Source organism: Mus musculus, chromosome X (assembly GCF_000001635.26).
Source record: "Mus musculus strain C57BL/6J chromosome X, GRCm38.p6 C57BL/6J".
Taxonomy (NCBI): domain Eukaryota; kingdom Metazoa; phylum Chordata; class Mammalia; order Rodentia; family Muridae; genus Mus; species Mus musculus.
The window spans coordinates 7266175-7282666 of record NC_000086.7 but is presented as its reverse complement, the minus strand read 5'-3'; the positions used below and the strand labels follow the sequence as shown (position 1 = coordinate 7282666).

Genomic DNA, 16492 nt, shown 5'->3' with positions numbered 1-16492 from the left:
TTTTATTTACTTTCATGAAATTCTTCAATAGTTGTTTTTTTAAATACCATTTCAGATTGGACAGTGTATAAAATTGCATGGAGTTTTTTTTTTTTTTTACTGGCCTACTGACCTAGTAACACACAATCCTAATGAATTCATTTACCTGGTCAGATTGGCTTTTTAAAAAGTGAATTTCTGAGGACTTTCTGTATATTAAGATCACACCAGCCTCCGCATGGTGGCTCCCATTTGTAACTCCAGCACTTAGGAGTCTTAGGAGTTCATTGTCATCTTCAGCTGCTGTTGGAAGTCTGGCTGGGTTACCTAGTTAGATCCTATTTCCAAACAAACACAACAACACAAAAGGTTATGGCAGCTCTAGTTAGAGATACTTTCGCTCTTTCTCCTACCTCATTGGCCTGGCTAGAGCTTACAGCACCATATTGACTAGCTGTGTGACTGTGTCTGAAGCTAGCATTTGGTCCTTTAACCTCTAGGCTTATCAGAGATAAGCCTTTAATTGAATGGTTTTATGTTGTGAAAAGGAATGAAACCTGTGCTCTAAGAGGGAGCCGAGTAAGTGTGATCAGGGCTCAGTGATCTTAGCCCTGTGTAGGGCTACCCCATAAGTGGAAGATGCTAGGATGAAGGGAGAGCTGGTCATTTTTGCTACCAGCCTACAATGGAACTCTGCTCTGGGGTGTGGGGAAGAACCAGAAACAAGAGCAACCCACTCCTGATTGGGAGCTGGGAGAAAGAAGCACCCGGATCTTCTTGGCTACTCGGCTTGGCATCAGTGTAACCTAGAAATGAGGGCTGATGGTACAAACAAAAGTAGGTTAAGATGAGATCCCAGCCCTGCTCCCCGGTCCTGTTGAGATTTACTGCATTTCCTGGAATGTGTGCTTGTCTGCTGTCTGAGTATCCTTGGGAAAATCTCCAAACACGTGAAGGGATGGATTGCCTTTAAATTACCTTTTCTTAAAAACCAGTTAAACTGTTGTTCTTCTAGCAAGACAATTAGCCAAGGTCCGTACTCTGCCCTTGTTGAAGGTCCAGGGAAAGCCTTGAGCTCAGAATTTTAAACATGGAAATTACTTAAAAATCTGGACAAACGGAGCCCAGAACACCCTTCCGTCCTTTACTCAGATTCCCCTATTTTATTTTTGCTTTATGTTCTCTGTGACCTGCTCTGCAAATTCTTTATCTGAAGATAAAGGCATACAGTTCATGGCTAATTTATCTTCAGACCATTGCATAAGTGTGTATTTCTTAGGAATAGAAGCTCTTTTCCTATATAACCATAGTAAAATTATGATTTTTTCAGTAAATCAGCATTGACTAATTTCATTTAGCATAAAAATTTAACTAAAAAGTTTTTATTGTTTGAGAAATTCATACATGTGTACAGTTTGTTCCTTTGTTTTTACATTTTATTTTGTCTATACGGTAAGTATTGTGGTACAGTCATTGGGGACAGACACACTTAGGTATTTTTCTGCTTAACATACGTGTCATAAAATTCTGAGGCAACCAATCCAAAGGTTGAAAAAAATACTGTCACTGTATCAGCTCAGCAGATCCTGCCAACATCATCTGTGACAAAGGCAAAATGCATTTTCCCCACTCATATCCAGTATGAAGAAACACTGAGGAATTTACTAGAGATAAAAAGCTCAGGAAATATTACATCTGGGCCTCAACCCAAGGATTTCTAATCCCCAAGTCTAAACTTTTCCGGTCACAATTCTTTGCTGAATAAGCTCTCAGGTGTCTACATGTGACCTTTTTTGTTGTTGTGGTTGAGTTTTACAGCAAAAACAAAACAAAAAAGGAAAGGAAAAAAGAACCCCATCCCCTATCTGTTAGCACTCAGTTTCTAGCCACAGCTAACCATCTGCCCACTTCTCAGTCTCTATAAATTTACCTACAGTGGATGGTTCACATAAATGAATAATACAATATGTGGCTTTCATGTCTGGCTTTTTTTTTCATTTAGCATAATGTCTTCAAGGCCCCTCTGCTGTAATATGTATCGTGTGCCTCATTCTTTTTATTGCTTAATATTCCAGTTTTTGGATAGACCATAGTTTGCTTGTGGATATGTGTTTATTTGTGTTTTTAAACTATTTGCTATTAACATTTGTACATATTTTTTGGTGGAGAAACACTTTGATTTCTTTTGTGTAGTAATCTATTCCTTGATTGACTAAATACCATGTTAAATTTTGAGAGCAATAGCAACGGAGAAGTATAACTCTGGGAGGGTGTTCTTCTTTGTCTTTCAACATTATCTTTCTCAGTCAGTCCCATTTTATTTATCATCTTTGACTTGGCCTTTCTGTTTTCCTGTTCACTTCTTTCCTTTGTGCGAGATGCTCTGAGGCAGAGAAATAGCCATCAACAGGAAGTCTTGGTTTTATTAAATAGATTTAAAGATGGAGAAATTAAGACTCTGAGAGAATAAGTAAGTTGTCCAAAGTCACTCACAATTTACAAGGCAGATGTGACATTTGAGATGTGCTCACTTTTGCCTGGTTCCATAGCTTATTTATGTTGCCTGTGTCCCAATTGAGGTGTTTCTTAAGTGTTCAAAGACAGATCTTCCCTGACAACAGAAATGGATGTATGAAGGAGGAAGAATGAACCGTCACTGGATGCCAGAAGGAAGAGTGAATGCCAGGATTCTGAGGAGCATATGGGAGTGGAATATGCAGGAGATGGAAGGAAGCAGCTCTGGGGTGTTGAACACAGGAGGATTTGATGGAGAGAAGCGACGAGTTCATGAATATTTACAGTATTCACTTAATTGATAGTCGAGGCATTTCATTGTGCCAGGGAAAGTACAGGATGTTGGCAGTACATTCAGGAACACACTTGCCACGGCTCTTGCTGTAGTAGAGCATGTGGCTTTAGTAAGGCAGGCAGATTAAAAACAATTGTAATCAAGCATAATGAGTGTGCTGCTAGGAGGCGAGAAGACAGTGATTCCTTGAGGGTCTGAGGTTGATAGAGAAGTTTACAGTGGCAGGAGTTTAGGGCACAAGTGGAGGCATCAGATTATTAAAGACAGGTAGTTGGAGATAAAAAGATGGAGGAATCACTCACAAGGAAGCATAGTTGCCAGTGTTGTTTTCTTTCACTTTTTATTTTTCCACAAGGGAAAGGATAGGATTGCCTTCAGCCATATGGAAGAAATGATGGTTTTTTAATCTCATTTTATTTGCCCTTGTGTCTTTAAATATATCGTATCTATTGTCTGGAGATCTCATCTCCCACCAATTGTGTATTATGGATGCCTGTCTATCTTTATTATCACCTTACAGAAAGCATACCGTGAGTCCCAGCTCCATGCCTCAATAGTCTACTGGGCTTGCTGATCACATTCTGTCTTCGAATCATTGTGACTATGCTAAAAAAATAGACGTGTTCATCCCCTCAAGTCTCTTCCTAGTACCTGATACACCGCGGTATGGATGTGTGGACAAATTCAAAAGGACCAGATTAGGAGAAAAAGTTCAATTTGTTTTTAACAAAAGGAGGAGCCACCATTGCTTTGTTGAAAGAAAGTTAGGTTGTCAGTCTAATAAACTTTATTTTTTTTATATCATTTTTTTCCTGAGACGTGTTTTTTTCTGTGTAGCCTTCTCTGTCCTGGAACTAGCTATATAGACCAGGCTGGCCTGAGACTCATAGAGGTCTGCCTGCCTCTGACTAATTTTTTCTTAAATAGGAATGATTTTGCAGGGAATTTTTCCTTTTATTGAAAATATTTTTCCCTCACATAACATATCCGGATTATGGTTTCCCTTCCTCTCCTCCTCCCAGCTCCTCCCCATTCTCCCTTCCACGGGATCCACTCCCTTTCTGTCTCTCAGAAAACAAACAGGCTTTTGTGGGATAGTAATAAAATAAGGTAAAACAAAACCCTACACATTGGAACAGGGCAAAACAAATAAATGCAAGGAAAAGAGCCCAAGACAAGGCACAAGAGCCAAAGACCCCACTCAGTCACACACCCAGGACTCTCCAGGGACCTTTTGACAATTTCCAGTTGTCTGATAGCTAGGGACATCTAGTGACATCTTGTCCGAGATAGCCTTCCGCATCAAACAGTATTCAGTCAGGATTGTGAAATCTACTTTGAATCTACTTTCTCTCTTTTCCTTAAAGCAGTGGTTCTCCAAGAGTGGGCCTCAGCAGGGGCAGCATCACCTAGGAAGTATTCACAAGGAAAATTCTTAGGGCAAAGCCCCGACCTAGTGAGGGAGAAGGTTCTGGGAGTGGGGCCCAGTGCTGTTTTGACAAGCCCTCTAGAGAGTTAGGATGCATGTTCAAGTGTGAGAACCATGCAGAAAGTGGGAAATAATCTCTTTAGTAACAGAACCGCAGGGAAGCAAGCCAACAAAGGAACGTCAAAGGTGGTATATTAGGAAAATCCACAGGAAGCAATGGCTTGCAGGTTGAAGTGCTTATTGTTATCAAGTGTTCCTGGAGATTTACTAAACTGGAGAAGAGCAAAGGAAGGGACATGGTCCTAGTTAAGACTGCTGAAATGGATGGAGATGATATCATTATGAAGTAATATGTTCGAGCAGGGAGGGGTCCCGAAAGCTTTTAGTTTGCAGTCATATCTGTCAGAGAACTTACTTTAGAATTTATATTTAATATTAGTCATGTGGGAATAACTTGCCAGTATGATTCCCTCCCACACAGCTGGTGTTAATATTTTTGTATTTTCTTCCAAGCTTTGTCTCTGTGTATAAATATTTCTAGACAGTACATACCAAGGCATTCTCCAAGGTTAGGGCAATACTTTGCTGTGGCAGGAAGGGTATATACTTGACTCCATGCTCAGTTTATTCTGCATGGGAAGGGGGTTTTGTCTGTCTGTCTGTCTGTCTGTCTGTCTGTCTGTTTTTAAATTTGATGTAATAGGTCAAGCACACCTCAGCTAATTTTGTCATCTGAGAGAAAAGTAGGAAAAACTTATGCCTTAAAAACCAGTTTTTCCCTAAGTCCCAGTAAGGAAGAAGAGAACACATAGATAGGATTGTGAATCAATAGGAGGGAGCTTGCATCATAAATAGCAACTACACACTTATACTTCTTGTAGATTATCCATTTAGATCATTTTCTAAAGTTTTGAATTGAGGGGAGGCTAGGGTCAGGGAAGGGGTTTAGAACATGTGTGTGTGTAGAGAGGGTGAAGCTAGGACACAGGGAAGAATTTTAGGATGTATTTTTTCATGGGGGTAGGCCAGAAGTGAAGGATTTTTTTTTACCCTAATATTGCATACACACTTGAAAGAAAGTAGTAGCTGTACTTAGACTATCTTTTCTCTCAAGATCTGAATCTGGCAACAGTGCAGTGAATGTAAGTGTCCTTCAGAACCCAGGGAAACTGACAACTACCCAGTTTATAGATGTGGGAACCTGCGGTTCATTGAGGTGAAATACTAGGGTCTGACGTCAAGTAATTGTCAGTGTTAGAATTTTAAAGTGTGATGTTTTTCTCTAAGCCTAGTATAATTTCCACAGTTACGCAGTTATGTGGTAGAATCCTTAGAGTATCTAAGACTCCTCTGTTCTTCCCTTTATTAGACTAAATCAGTGGTCCTTCCCTAAGTCAGTATATCAGGACAAGAGAGCATTCTCAAGTTATCTGTGTCCTCATGGACTCAGTACATCTATGCAGGGATGCAGGAATGGAGGGAAGGAGAGGAAGAGATGACGGATGGATGGATGGATGGATGGATGGATGGATGGATGGATGGAGAGGGAGGAGAAGGGGAACATCCCTCTTGTGCCTTTTCTCTTTTCCCAGAAGTCTAGGATGCTAGACGGCTGATTTTAAATTGGTAGAGCAGGTGGTGGGCAGGGCTAGGCCAGCAGCAGTGAGCCAGTTCAGCTGTGATGGTGACAGCTGCGCCTCTTCGGTTGCCCACAACCAACTGATCTCAGTCACTTGGAGGAGGGACGGGGTGTAAAAGGTTCTTTTGTGTCCAAGTGCAACTGGCGTGGAGCTCCCTATGTTCAGATTTTATCTCTGCTACAAACCAGTGGTGTGACCATGGGTAAGTTGGCTCCTTAAATTCTCCAGTGACATAGAATATGTAGTGGATACACTCATAAGATCTTTGTGGTCCGAGGGAAGTGGTTTAATTCGAAGCCATACAATTCTTAGTAACTGTATACCCAGTGTTCATTTTGCAGGCATTTGACCTGTGCTGCAGCTAGAGGCCAGACACTCAGGACGGTTTTGTATGGTTTGAAGCTCCACTGTTGTTAGTTGAAAATTCTTAATGATTTTGGAACAAGGGGTCTTATGGATTCATTTAACACTGGGCTCCTCAAATTATGTGCGACTTGTGAAAGTGCTTAACTATTTTGAGTATTTCAGCTGTTGAATGAGGAGTGTCTTGAGATATATGAGAGTGTGAACTGAAGATCCTCCAAAGGAGCTACATTTTTAGCTTCTAGAAGGCTTAAATTTTATTGATTAAACACTGTTGCCTTATGGAGAGGGGAAGTATTATTTAAGAAACCTAAGTTTAGGATCAACTTGGCCCCTTTGATAACCATTTGTCATCTGTCCCTACAACTCGTTTATCATTTTTGTGTAACTTTGAATCTTGTGAAAGGATTCCCCTCCCTCCCTGCCACCCTCCCTCTCTTCCTGTCTCTTTCTCTCTCTCTCCCTTCCTTCCTTCCTTCCTTCCTTCCTTCCTTCCTTCCTTCCTTCCTCCCTCCCTCCCTCCCTCTCTCTCTCTCTCCCCTCTCTCTCTGCCTCTCTCTCTCTGCCTCTCTCTCTCTGCCTCTCTCTCTCTCCCTCTCTCCCTCTCCCCCTCCCTCCCTCCCTCCCTCCCTCCCTCCCTCCCTCCCTCCCTCCCTCCCTCCCTCCACATTGCAGATCAAACCCAGGGCTTTAGGCATACTATGCAAAATGCTTTACTGACCTACTTCAATGGCCTTACCGTTGCCTAACTGATTACTCTATCTGCTTACTTTTTGGGTCTATAAAGGTGCCTTTTCTGAGCTCATGTTGTTGACTTGAGTGTTTCCAGGTATGACTGTTCATGTTGGCTGTCAATTGACACTTCTGTTTTTCAGATTTTGTTTTTCTCATTAGTAATTAGCTTTGGCTTGCATACATGCTACACCAATGTGCTACTAATGATTTATATCTCACTCTTTGTTTTTCTTTAAAAACACTTGAGACATGGTCTCACTAAGTTGCCTGGATGTCCTTGACCTCATTTTGTCACCTAGGTAGGTGTTGAGCATTGCAGTCTTACTGCCACAGCTTTGAGCTGCAGAGATTACAAGTCTATGTCACTAGACTCAGCTTTTCCTCCTCTTCCTCCTTCATCATTGTCTTCTCTGTTGTCTCTTTTTAAAAATGCTTTGGACAAGAGAAGATCTGTAAAGAATTTATTTGGTGTAAGGTGAGGCTCTTAGCTTTTGCTAACATAAGGCTCTCCCCTTCGATGTCTATATCTGCAAAATATCTGAGACTGTCTACAAATATCTGCTTATAGTTTTTCTTGAATGCTAACTAATAGAAAAACACTTGAAAAGCATAAATGGCTGCTCTACATCTTTTTGTTTTTGTGGTGCTGGGGCAGAACCCAGGGGCTTAAAATTCAAGATAAGTGTTCTCTACTGCTCAGCTACACAATATCCCTGCTGTTTAAGTGTAAGTGCTCATGTACTTTTTTTACACTATTAATTGATTTTGGTGTTGGGGATTGAACCTAAGGCCAATCTTGACTTTTAAAAGCCATGCACATATATTAATTGCTTCTGCTTATAGCCTCGATCTGCCTGTCTTAAAAGCTCCCTTGAAAATTCTTATATAAAAATTTTAACCCCTATTTAATTTAAGTGTACCTTTTGTTTAGGTACTGTCATTTGTTGATGAGAAAGATTTGGCCTGTTGACTACCCCTAAATGGCAGGTGTCTGTGTTAGAGACAGACAGACAGACAGAGAGACATGGAGACAGATGGAGACAGACAAAGGGAGACAGAGACACAGACTCACAGACTGATGGAGACAGAGACATAGAGAACACTTTCTTTCTATGTAGCCCAGCTAATTTGAACTTGCATTCTTCCTATTTCATGTTCCTAAATATTGAGGTCATAGTTTTTAAAGAAAAACAGAGTGAGATATAAATCATTAGTAGCACATTGGTGTAGCACGTATGCAAGCCAAAGCTAATTACTAATGAGAAAAACAAAATCTGAAAAACAGAAGTGTCAATTGACAGCCAACATGAACAGTCCTACATATTTTTCTGAAAAGTAAGTTTTTAATTCTGTCCTTCCCTCCCCCTTCCCTCCTTTTGTGTGTATAAATGTGTATAAGTATGTATATCTATGTGTACACACATGAATGCAGGTGTACACACATGAATGCAGGTGTCCATGGGGGTCAGAAAAAAATGTTGCATCCCCCAGAACTGGACTTACAGACAGCTATGAGGTGCCAGACGTGGGTTCTAGCAATCAAACATGAGAGTCATTGCAAGAACAGTATGCAATCTTATGCTCTGAAGCATCTCTCAAGCAGTCAAGGCAAGAGCGAAATGTATATGGAAAGGTGGATTCCCAGAGAGGATAGAAGGATTAGTGTACATTACTGGAGGCATTGTAGTCTAATGGAACAACTGAAGTGTAAGCTTCTATGGTGGTTTGAATAAGAGTGGCCCCCGGTAGGCTTATGTATGTGAATGCTTAATCATCAGAGAGTGGCGCTCCTTAGAAAGATTAGGAGGTGTGGTTCTCTGCAAAAACAGCAAGCGTTCTTAACCACTGGCTTTCTCACTGTGACCTTCTTTCTAGCCCCTGTTCCACTTTGATAGGCCTTCATAATTATAAATTTGGATCCTTGTCTCGTTTAAAATACATTTTAATTATTTTCCTTTCCCTTATAGAACCATTATTTCTCACACTGTGACCCAAAGGCATGGTGTGAACTTGGCTTTCTCTCTTCAATCTTTCATACAGTTGAAGTTGCTTACATCCTATTCTAATTTCCGATTTCATGGTTAATGCATTGCTCTGTCTCTAGGCCTTATCTGTGTCTTACACCATTTTCCCCCCTGGAAGCTGAATCATGTACCCTCTCCCCCCCCAAAAAAAAGAAAAAAGTAATGATAAACAAATCATAAACTGGTGTTGAAATTGCAACAAAAGCCACCATGATACTCAGTTTGTCCGAGCTCAGAGATAATGCTTTAGTCTGAGCAGGTTTTCACTCCACTTACTTATTTGTTCAGTGAATTCTTTTTTTTTTTAAAGCCTCAACCCTACTTTTTTATTCATTCCCAAGATCTAAATAACTTTAAAAGTCCCACAGTCTTTACAAATTCTTGCATATTAAATTTTCAATCCAGGGCTGGAGAGATGGCTCAGTGGTTAAGAGTACTGATGCTATTCTAGAGGTCCTGAGTTCAATTCCTAGCAACCACATGGGATCCGATGCCCTCTTCTGGTGTGTCTGAAGACAGTACTCATATAAATAAAATAAATCTTTTTTTAAAATGTCAATCTCTTTAAAATATCCAGTATCTTTTAAAATTCAAAGTCTTTTTACAATTCAAAGTCTCTCAACCGAGGGCTTCACTAAAGTACTTTTGTACTTCAAGAAGGAAAAATATTAGAGCACAGTCACAATCAAAAGCAAAATCAAAGTCTAACCATCCAGTGTTTGGGATCCACTCATGATCTTCTGGGCTCCTCCAAGGGCTTGGGTCACTTCTCCAGCTCTGCCTTCTGTAGCACTCTAAGCTCAGGTTGATCCACTCCACTGTTGCTGCTGTTCTTGGTGATCACCCCAAAACACTGGGGTCTTCTGCTGCAACTAGGCTTCATCAACAGCCTCTCATAGGCTCCCTTCATGGTGTCAAGTCTCAAACACTTTGCATGACCTCTTCAGTCCTGGGCCATCAACTGGAACTGAGGCTGCACCTTCACCAATGGCCTTCCATAGCCTCTCACAGTGTCAAGCCTCAACTGTTCTTCATGACCCCTTCATGCCTTCAAAACCAGTACCACCTGGGTGATTCTTATATATTACCAACTACAGCTGCAGCAAGAGGTACAACCTTGGCTATTTCTGGAACACAGCTTCCTTGTGCTCTCAGAAAACTTCTCAGAAGATTTCACCTCAGAGATGCTGGTCTCTTCCTAATTACCACTAATTTATTAGTTCCAGCTAGTCAGAATCATTGTCCCAGTATTCTCTTCTATTTTGGACTCTAAAGCCAGAGCTATGTGGCCAAAGCTGCAGAGTTCTGCTGCTTGCTGGAGCTGGAACATGGCCTCCTTGTTCTATTACATTATCACCAGTTTCCTGTTTTCCAACTCCTTTACTGCCTAAGCTTGGCTGTCCTGGAACTTGCTCTGTAAACTGACTTTGAACTCAGAGACTGCAAGCCTGTGTCCTAAGTCCTGGTATTAAAGGTATGGTCCACCAAGCCTGAATTTAAATTTTCCTTCACCTAGAATTTGCTCTGTTCTAGGCTGGTCTTGAACTTAGAGATCTGCTTGTCATTGCCTCCTGGGATTAAAGGCTTGTACTACCATGCGTGGACCTAAACTTAGCTGGGTGGGACCTTGCCCCAAGGTCACTACTCCCTTAATTCAATTTAGTATCCTTGAACACAGGATTCATCTCCATTTTACCTCCTGGCGCCCATTTAATACTTAATGTTAGCATTCTGTCTAAGCTCCACCCCCCAGTCACCTGGCAACAGCCAGGTAGGCCTGACCCAGTATAAAAGGGGCTGCTTGCCCCTCTTGCTCTCTTGCTCTCTCTTGTTATTGCTCTTCCCTTCCCCCTATTTTCCCACATGCTTATGGCCAGCCTCTTCTCTACTTCTCTTCTCTGTCTCTCTCTCCCCACCTTTCTCTGTCTCTAGTACCCTTTTAACAACCCTCCCCATGCCCTTAATACACTCTATCCTATACTAGACCATCACGTGGCTGGTCCCTCAGGGGAAAGGATGCTTCAGCATGGGCCCGCTGAGACACCACCTTCTCCCATACCTGACTACACCTTCATAAAACATATCTCCCCTCTCTGTCTTTTCATAGACACATCACTTAAACCCCATATTTTGTATTCTTCCTTTTTCATCTTGCTACACTTGTTCAAACTGCTCTTAATGAGACTTAACCAGAGAACAAAGTCTCTGCTGGGCTTTTTTGAGACTTCCTTTGTCAATGCAATCAATATAAAGTTCTTTACCTTAGCCTCAGGTAGACTCTTCAGACAAGGGCAAAGAGCAGCCACATTCTTCACCAAAACACCACAGGAACAGTCTCTACACCACATACTGAAATTCTTCTACGCTGAGACTTCTTGGACCCGGTCTGCACAGTTCAAATTACTCTCAGCAACAAAGCCTTCCATAGTCCTACTAGGATGACCCACTCAGCCCCGTTTAAAGCGTTCCACCACTTTGTAAAGCCGAAGTCCACATTCTTCCAAACAAAAGTATGGTCAGGCCTATCACAGCAGTACCCCAGTCCCTGGTACCAACTTGTCTTAGTCAGGGTTGGTATTCCTGCACAAACATCATGACCAAGAAACAAGTTGGGGAGGAAAGAATTTATTCAGCTTACACTTCCATACTGCTGTTCATCACCAAGGAAGTCAGGACTGGAACTCAAGCAGGTCAGGAAGCAGGAGCTGATGCAGAAGCCATGGAGGGATGTTCTTTACTGGCTTGCTTCCCCTGGCTTGTTCAGCCTGCTCTCTTATAGAACCAAGACTACCAGCCCAGAGATGGTCCCACCCACAAGGGGCCCTACCTCCTTGATCATCAACTGAGAAAATGCTCCACAGCTGGATCTCATGGAGGCATTTCCTCACCTGAAGCTCCTTTCTCTTTGATAACTCCAGCTGTGTCAAGTTGACCCAAAACTAGCCAGTACACACCTAGTCCTTTAATCACTGTGGTCGCAATAGGCTAGGCAGGGATGTGCCAGCTCCCTCCTGCTCCGATTCTTCCATGGAATAATGCTGGATGGAGGACCTTTGATCAATGCAGGTCTGAAGCCAGGAAGCCCTCTGTTGTGGATTGGCCTGGTGCTGTGTGTCTTTTGATGTTAATTCCACTTCCCCAAGAGGGGCTGCTTGGGGTGAGGAGTGAACCCTGTACTCAATCACATATTCCCAGTGAAGTCTTTAAAGTGGAAAGAATCATGAGTCAAGAATCATGATGGAGATCCAAATGCTAAGAGATTTGTTTCTTTCTCTGACCAGCACCTGAAAATAGCAACAGTTGACCTTTGAGCAGAATAGCGAAAGGGTACCGAGAGGAGTGCTTTGTGCTATGGTTACTTGTATTAAAGCTAAATACAGAGCCCCAGCAGCTCGCATGTTCTCAATTTCCAAGTCATCAGATTCTCAGAGGCATCATTTAGGAAACTAGTATAAGTCCTTGGGCCCAATTTATTTTGTCTTCCAGTGTCATGACTTTGAGCTTCTTAGAACCATTAGACTATGTCCTGGCAGGAAGGACGAGGATTGGACTGGTTTCTCTATTCAGCGAGTGTAGCTGGGTTTTTTTTCCTTCCTTCCTTTCTTTCCTTCCTTCCTTCCTTTCTTTCTTTCTTTCTTTCTTTCTTTCTTTCTTTCTTTCTTTCTTTCCTTCCTTCCCTCCCTCCCTCCCTCCCTCCCTCCCTCCCTCCCTCCCTCCCTCCCTCCCTCCCTTCTTTCTTTCTTTCTTTCTTTCTTTCTTTCTTTCTTTCTTTCTTTCTTTCTTTCTTTCTTTCCCAGAGTGACAGTGATGAAAAACTGCCATTAATGCAGATGGCCTTTAGGGACATAATGGAAAATTTTAGAATAAACATTGAAAAATCTCTTTGAATGTCTTAAGGGACCACAAGGAACACAGATGTGAAGGATCCCCTTGCTCCTCATGTGGGTCTTTCCAGTATGTGCTTTCAGGATTTCTTTTTTAAATTCCAACAAATACAATCGTATGAAACAGGTTGGGAAAAGTATTTTCCCTATCAAGGGCTGCTGATCACTGAAAGGATTCACTGAAGGGTCACGGGGGTGGGGGGTGGGGTGGGAGAACAGTGGGGAGCAAGTTTTAGGAAGTAAAGGCATAGACCAGGTTTCATCCGTCTGTCTGTCTGTTAAATTAGGAGAACATAGAGCTCCTCCCAATGAGCACAGCAAGTAACCTGCAAGAAGAGCTTCATTTTCGGCTACTGGTAGCTAGGAGAGAGAACAGGGAAGCAGCAACATATTGAATGACTTCCATAAAGACTGCTCTCTGCAAGAAGAGCGCGTGCAGCTAGACCATACCAGCTCTTGCTCGTCAAAGCATTCTTCGAGTTGTAGCGCAGGCACACATACAAGACAACTTGACACATTTGAAATCCCAACTGTTTATATTATTATGTCCATGGTCACAAATTCTTCTTTTGTTTCTACTTGTATGTGTGCCAAATGAGGAAGTCTTGTTGCTTTTTACTGCTTGTTAGGCGTGGATTTTTGTTTTGCTTTTATTATCAGCACTCTCTCCTGGGTTTTTTTTTCTTTTTCTTTTCTTTCTTTCTTTTTTTTTTTAAACGGGTCTCATAGCCAAGGCTGGCATTGAACTTACATCCTTAGCTGTTTGAACTCTTGATTGATTCTTTTGTCCCTGTTTTCCTAATCCTGGAATTAGAGGTATACATTAGCACTCCGGGCCTAGATTTTTCTTTCTTTGCTGGTGTTTGTTTTGAGAGTCTGATTCCTTTGACCTGGAATGTCGTATGTATCCTAGGCTGGCCTTGAACTCCAAGTGATCCTTGCCTCACCCTGCAGAGTGCTGTGGCTGCGAGAACCACCATTGTAGAAGACTTTTTCAACTAACATTTTATTTAGTAATTTCTGTGCACCAGTAGGACACAGATGCCTATTTTGAGGGCTGAATTAAGGGATTGCCTAAGTTCCTTAGGAGTCTGCACAGTCTTCTAGATCTATTGAAGCATAATCAGAAGAGAAAAATATCTGTAGTTATTATAAATCATCTGAGACAGAGATTATATGTTTTGTTCATGTGCAGATACCTCAAATTGAGGCACCAGTGAATCAAATAAATTGAATGGTTTAATCACATTTGGGGATTTAAAAACATGTGAATGAATATAGCTGTGAGAGCAACGTGCTTGGTACAGAGTCCATTTGATAAAGCAGTAAGGTCTATTTTCAGGCAGGCATGTTCCTTGAACTGGGAGTACTGCATCAGAACGTATGTTATTTATTTCATAGGCTCTTTTTCCTACCTAACACTGTAGGTGTCCCTGATACATCATAATCATTTACTTGTGCTTTGTTTCATTAGTTCTTTATTAAAAACATCTGTCTGTAACAATTTGTGTGTTTGTGTGTGTGTGTGTGTGTATGTTGTTCTCTTTGATGTGGTAAAAGGGATTTCTGCCCCTTCCCAGTATTGGAAAGATGTTTAATATAGGAATAGGAATGTTGTTTATTTTTGTAATTTGCTTTACTTTTGAACATATTATTTTTAATTTTTGTTCTTAAATATCTCAGCATTTATGCTACATTATTCTATGGTGTGAGGATAGTGCTCTTTAACTCATACTACTCATTATTTTTCATACTTGTTTATAATGATCAAATGATTAATTAAGAATTGGAAATACGTGGGTGGGTAGGGGAGTGGGGGTGGGTGGGTATGGGGGACTTTTGGTATAGCATTGGAAATGTAAATGAGCTAAATACCTAATAAAAAATGGAAAAAAAGAAAATAAACGAAACACCTGACCAAACAAAAAAAAAAAAAAGAATTGGGAATACAATTTGATTGAGATGAACACTTTAATGTCTGTCTTCAGAAGAATGTTCACTTCCTTTAGTTTTATTGTCCTATATAATATTTAAAAAATACTTCTACAATTTTGTTCTTTTGAGGAAGGATCAAAAATCAGAATTGAATGCTGAACTTTTAGGTTTGAAAAATTGTATTTATTCAGTTATTATCTTTTTACTACTTGTGGTTATTTTAAATCAAGTTTTCAACCGCAGACTAAAGTCTAACTAAGCAAGATGAATGGACAACTCTTTAAAGTTGGTCTATCATTTGCTAAGACTTGGGTTAGTATTTTGTACCTGTGCTCACAAATAAAACAAATCTGTAGTTTTTCTTTTGAGGCTTTAGGGACACTGGGTTTAATAATGACATCTTTAAAATGCTTAAATATTATTTTATTTGGAAATTTGTTGATAAAATTGCTTATTTCTTGTCTTATTATATTCTTTTTGTACTCTTTGTGTACCTGTTTTCTTTTGAGAAACTTATTGCTTATGATTTTTAGCATATTTTCATATTAATGCCCCGATTTACCTATCTTTTATTCAATTTTTAAGGAACACCTACCTTTTTTCACTCAATATGTTCTTACACGTTTTATCTTAACAGCACTTAGGAATAAAAGGATAAACATGCATATGTTACTAGGGTACCATGGAGTGTTTGGTACATTAGTACACTGTATAAACTTGAACTCAGGTTACAATTCTCTATCTTCTCCAACACTGTGATGTTCAGTTTCAGCTGCCAGCTTGATACATAAATCTGGAATCACCAGGGGGAGGATCTGAGCATGTCCTGGGGAATTAGTTGTAGTAGGAAGATCTGTTCACTGAGGAACATCATGCCCTAGGCACGGGGTCCTAGTAGTAGTGGGAAAAGCTAGCTGAGCACTGCCATGCACGCAGTCCTCGCCCTTGTCTTTAGACAGTGTGACTGGCTGCTTCAGGCTCCTGGTGCCTTGACTTCCCTACCACAATGGACTGCAACTTGGAACTGTGAGCTAAAATAATGAACCCTTTCTTCCTTTAAGTTGTTTTTAAAAAGGAATACTCATTTTATTTTGTGCTGGAGAGATGGCTCAGCCATAAAGAGCACATACTGCCCTTCTAAGAGGACCCATATCTGCCTAGCACCCATGTGGGGCAACTCACAATGGACTGTAACCCAAACTCTATGTTCTGATACCTCTGGCTTCTGTGGGGACCTGTAAACACACACACACACACACACACACACACACACACACACACACACACTTAAAATAAATCTTGAAAGTATGTTGATTTTATTTTTAATTATGTCTCTGTGTGCATCTGTATATGGTTATGTGCATGAGTGCAAGTCTGTGTGGAATCCAGAAGAGGGCCTCAGATCCCCTGGAGCTGGAGTTATATAGATGGTTGTGAGAGCCAGACATGGTGCTGAGAGCTGATTTTGTGTCCTCAGCAAGAGCAGTGTATGTTCTTAACCTCTGAGCCAGCTTTTCAGCCCTTCCCCTAAGTTGCTTTTGTTGAGAGTATTTTATCACACCAATAGAAAAGAAACTACAACTTTTAATCATTCCTTTTATGGTAAAAGTTTTAAAAACAGGGTTTTTTTTTTTTTGAGAAATAATACCTCCACGGTTATCTACTAGGCACTAGTATACCACAGCATCTTGCTC

General features: G+C 40.9%; 1 protein-coding gene across 7 annotated transcripts in view; it reads left to right on the top strand.

The window, feature by feature from the left end:
• Clcn5 (chloride channel, voltage-sensitive 5) overlaps positions 1 to 16492 on the top strand; it is a 165549-nt gene that overhangs the window by 36692 nt on the left and 112365 nt on the right. The window contains exon 1 of one of the 7 annotated variants that reach the window (XM_011247446.3): positions 5768 to 6059. The exons of the other annotated variants lie outside the window; for them this stretch is intronic. Within the exon in view, the coding sequence (XP_011245748.1) occupies positions 6056 to 6059 (4 nt within the window). The 5' untranslated portion in view covers positions 5768 to 6055. Of the gene's footprint in view, positions 1 to 5767; positions 6060 to 16492 lie in introns of those variants that run through there. 7 annotated transcript variants of the gene reach the window in all.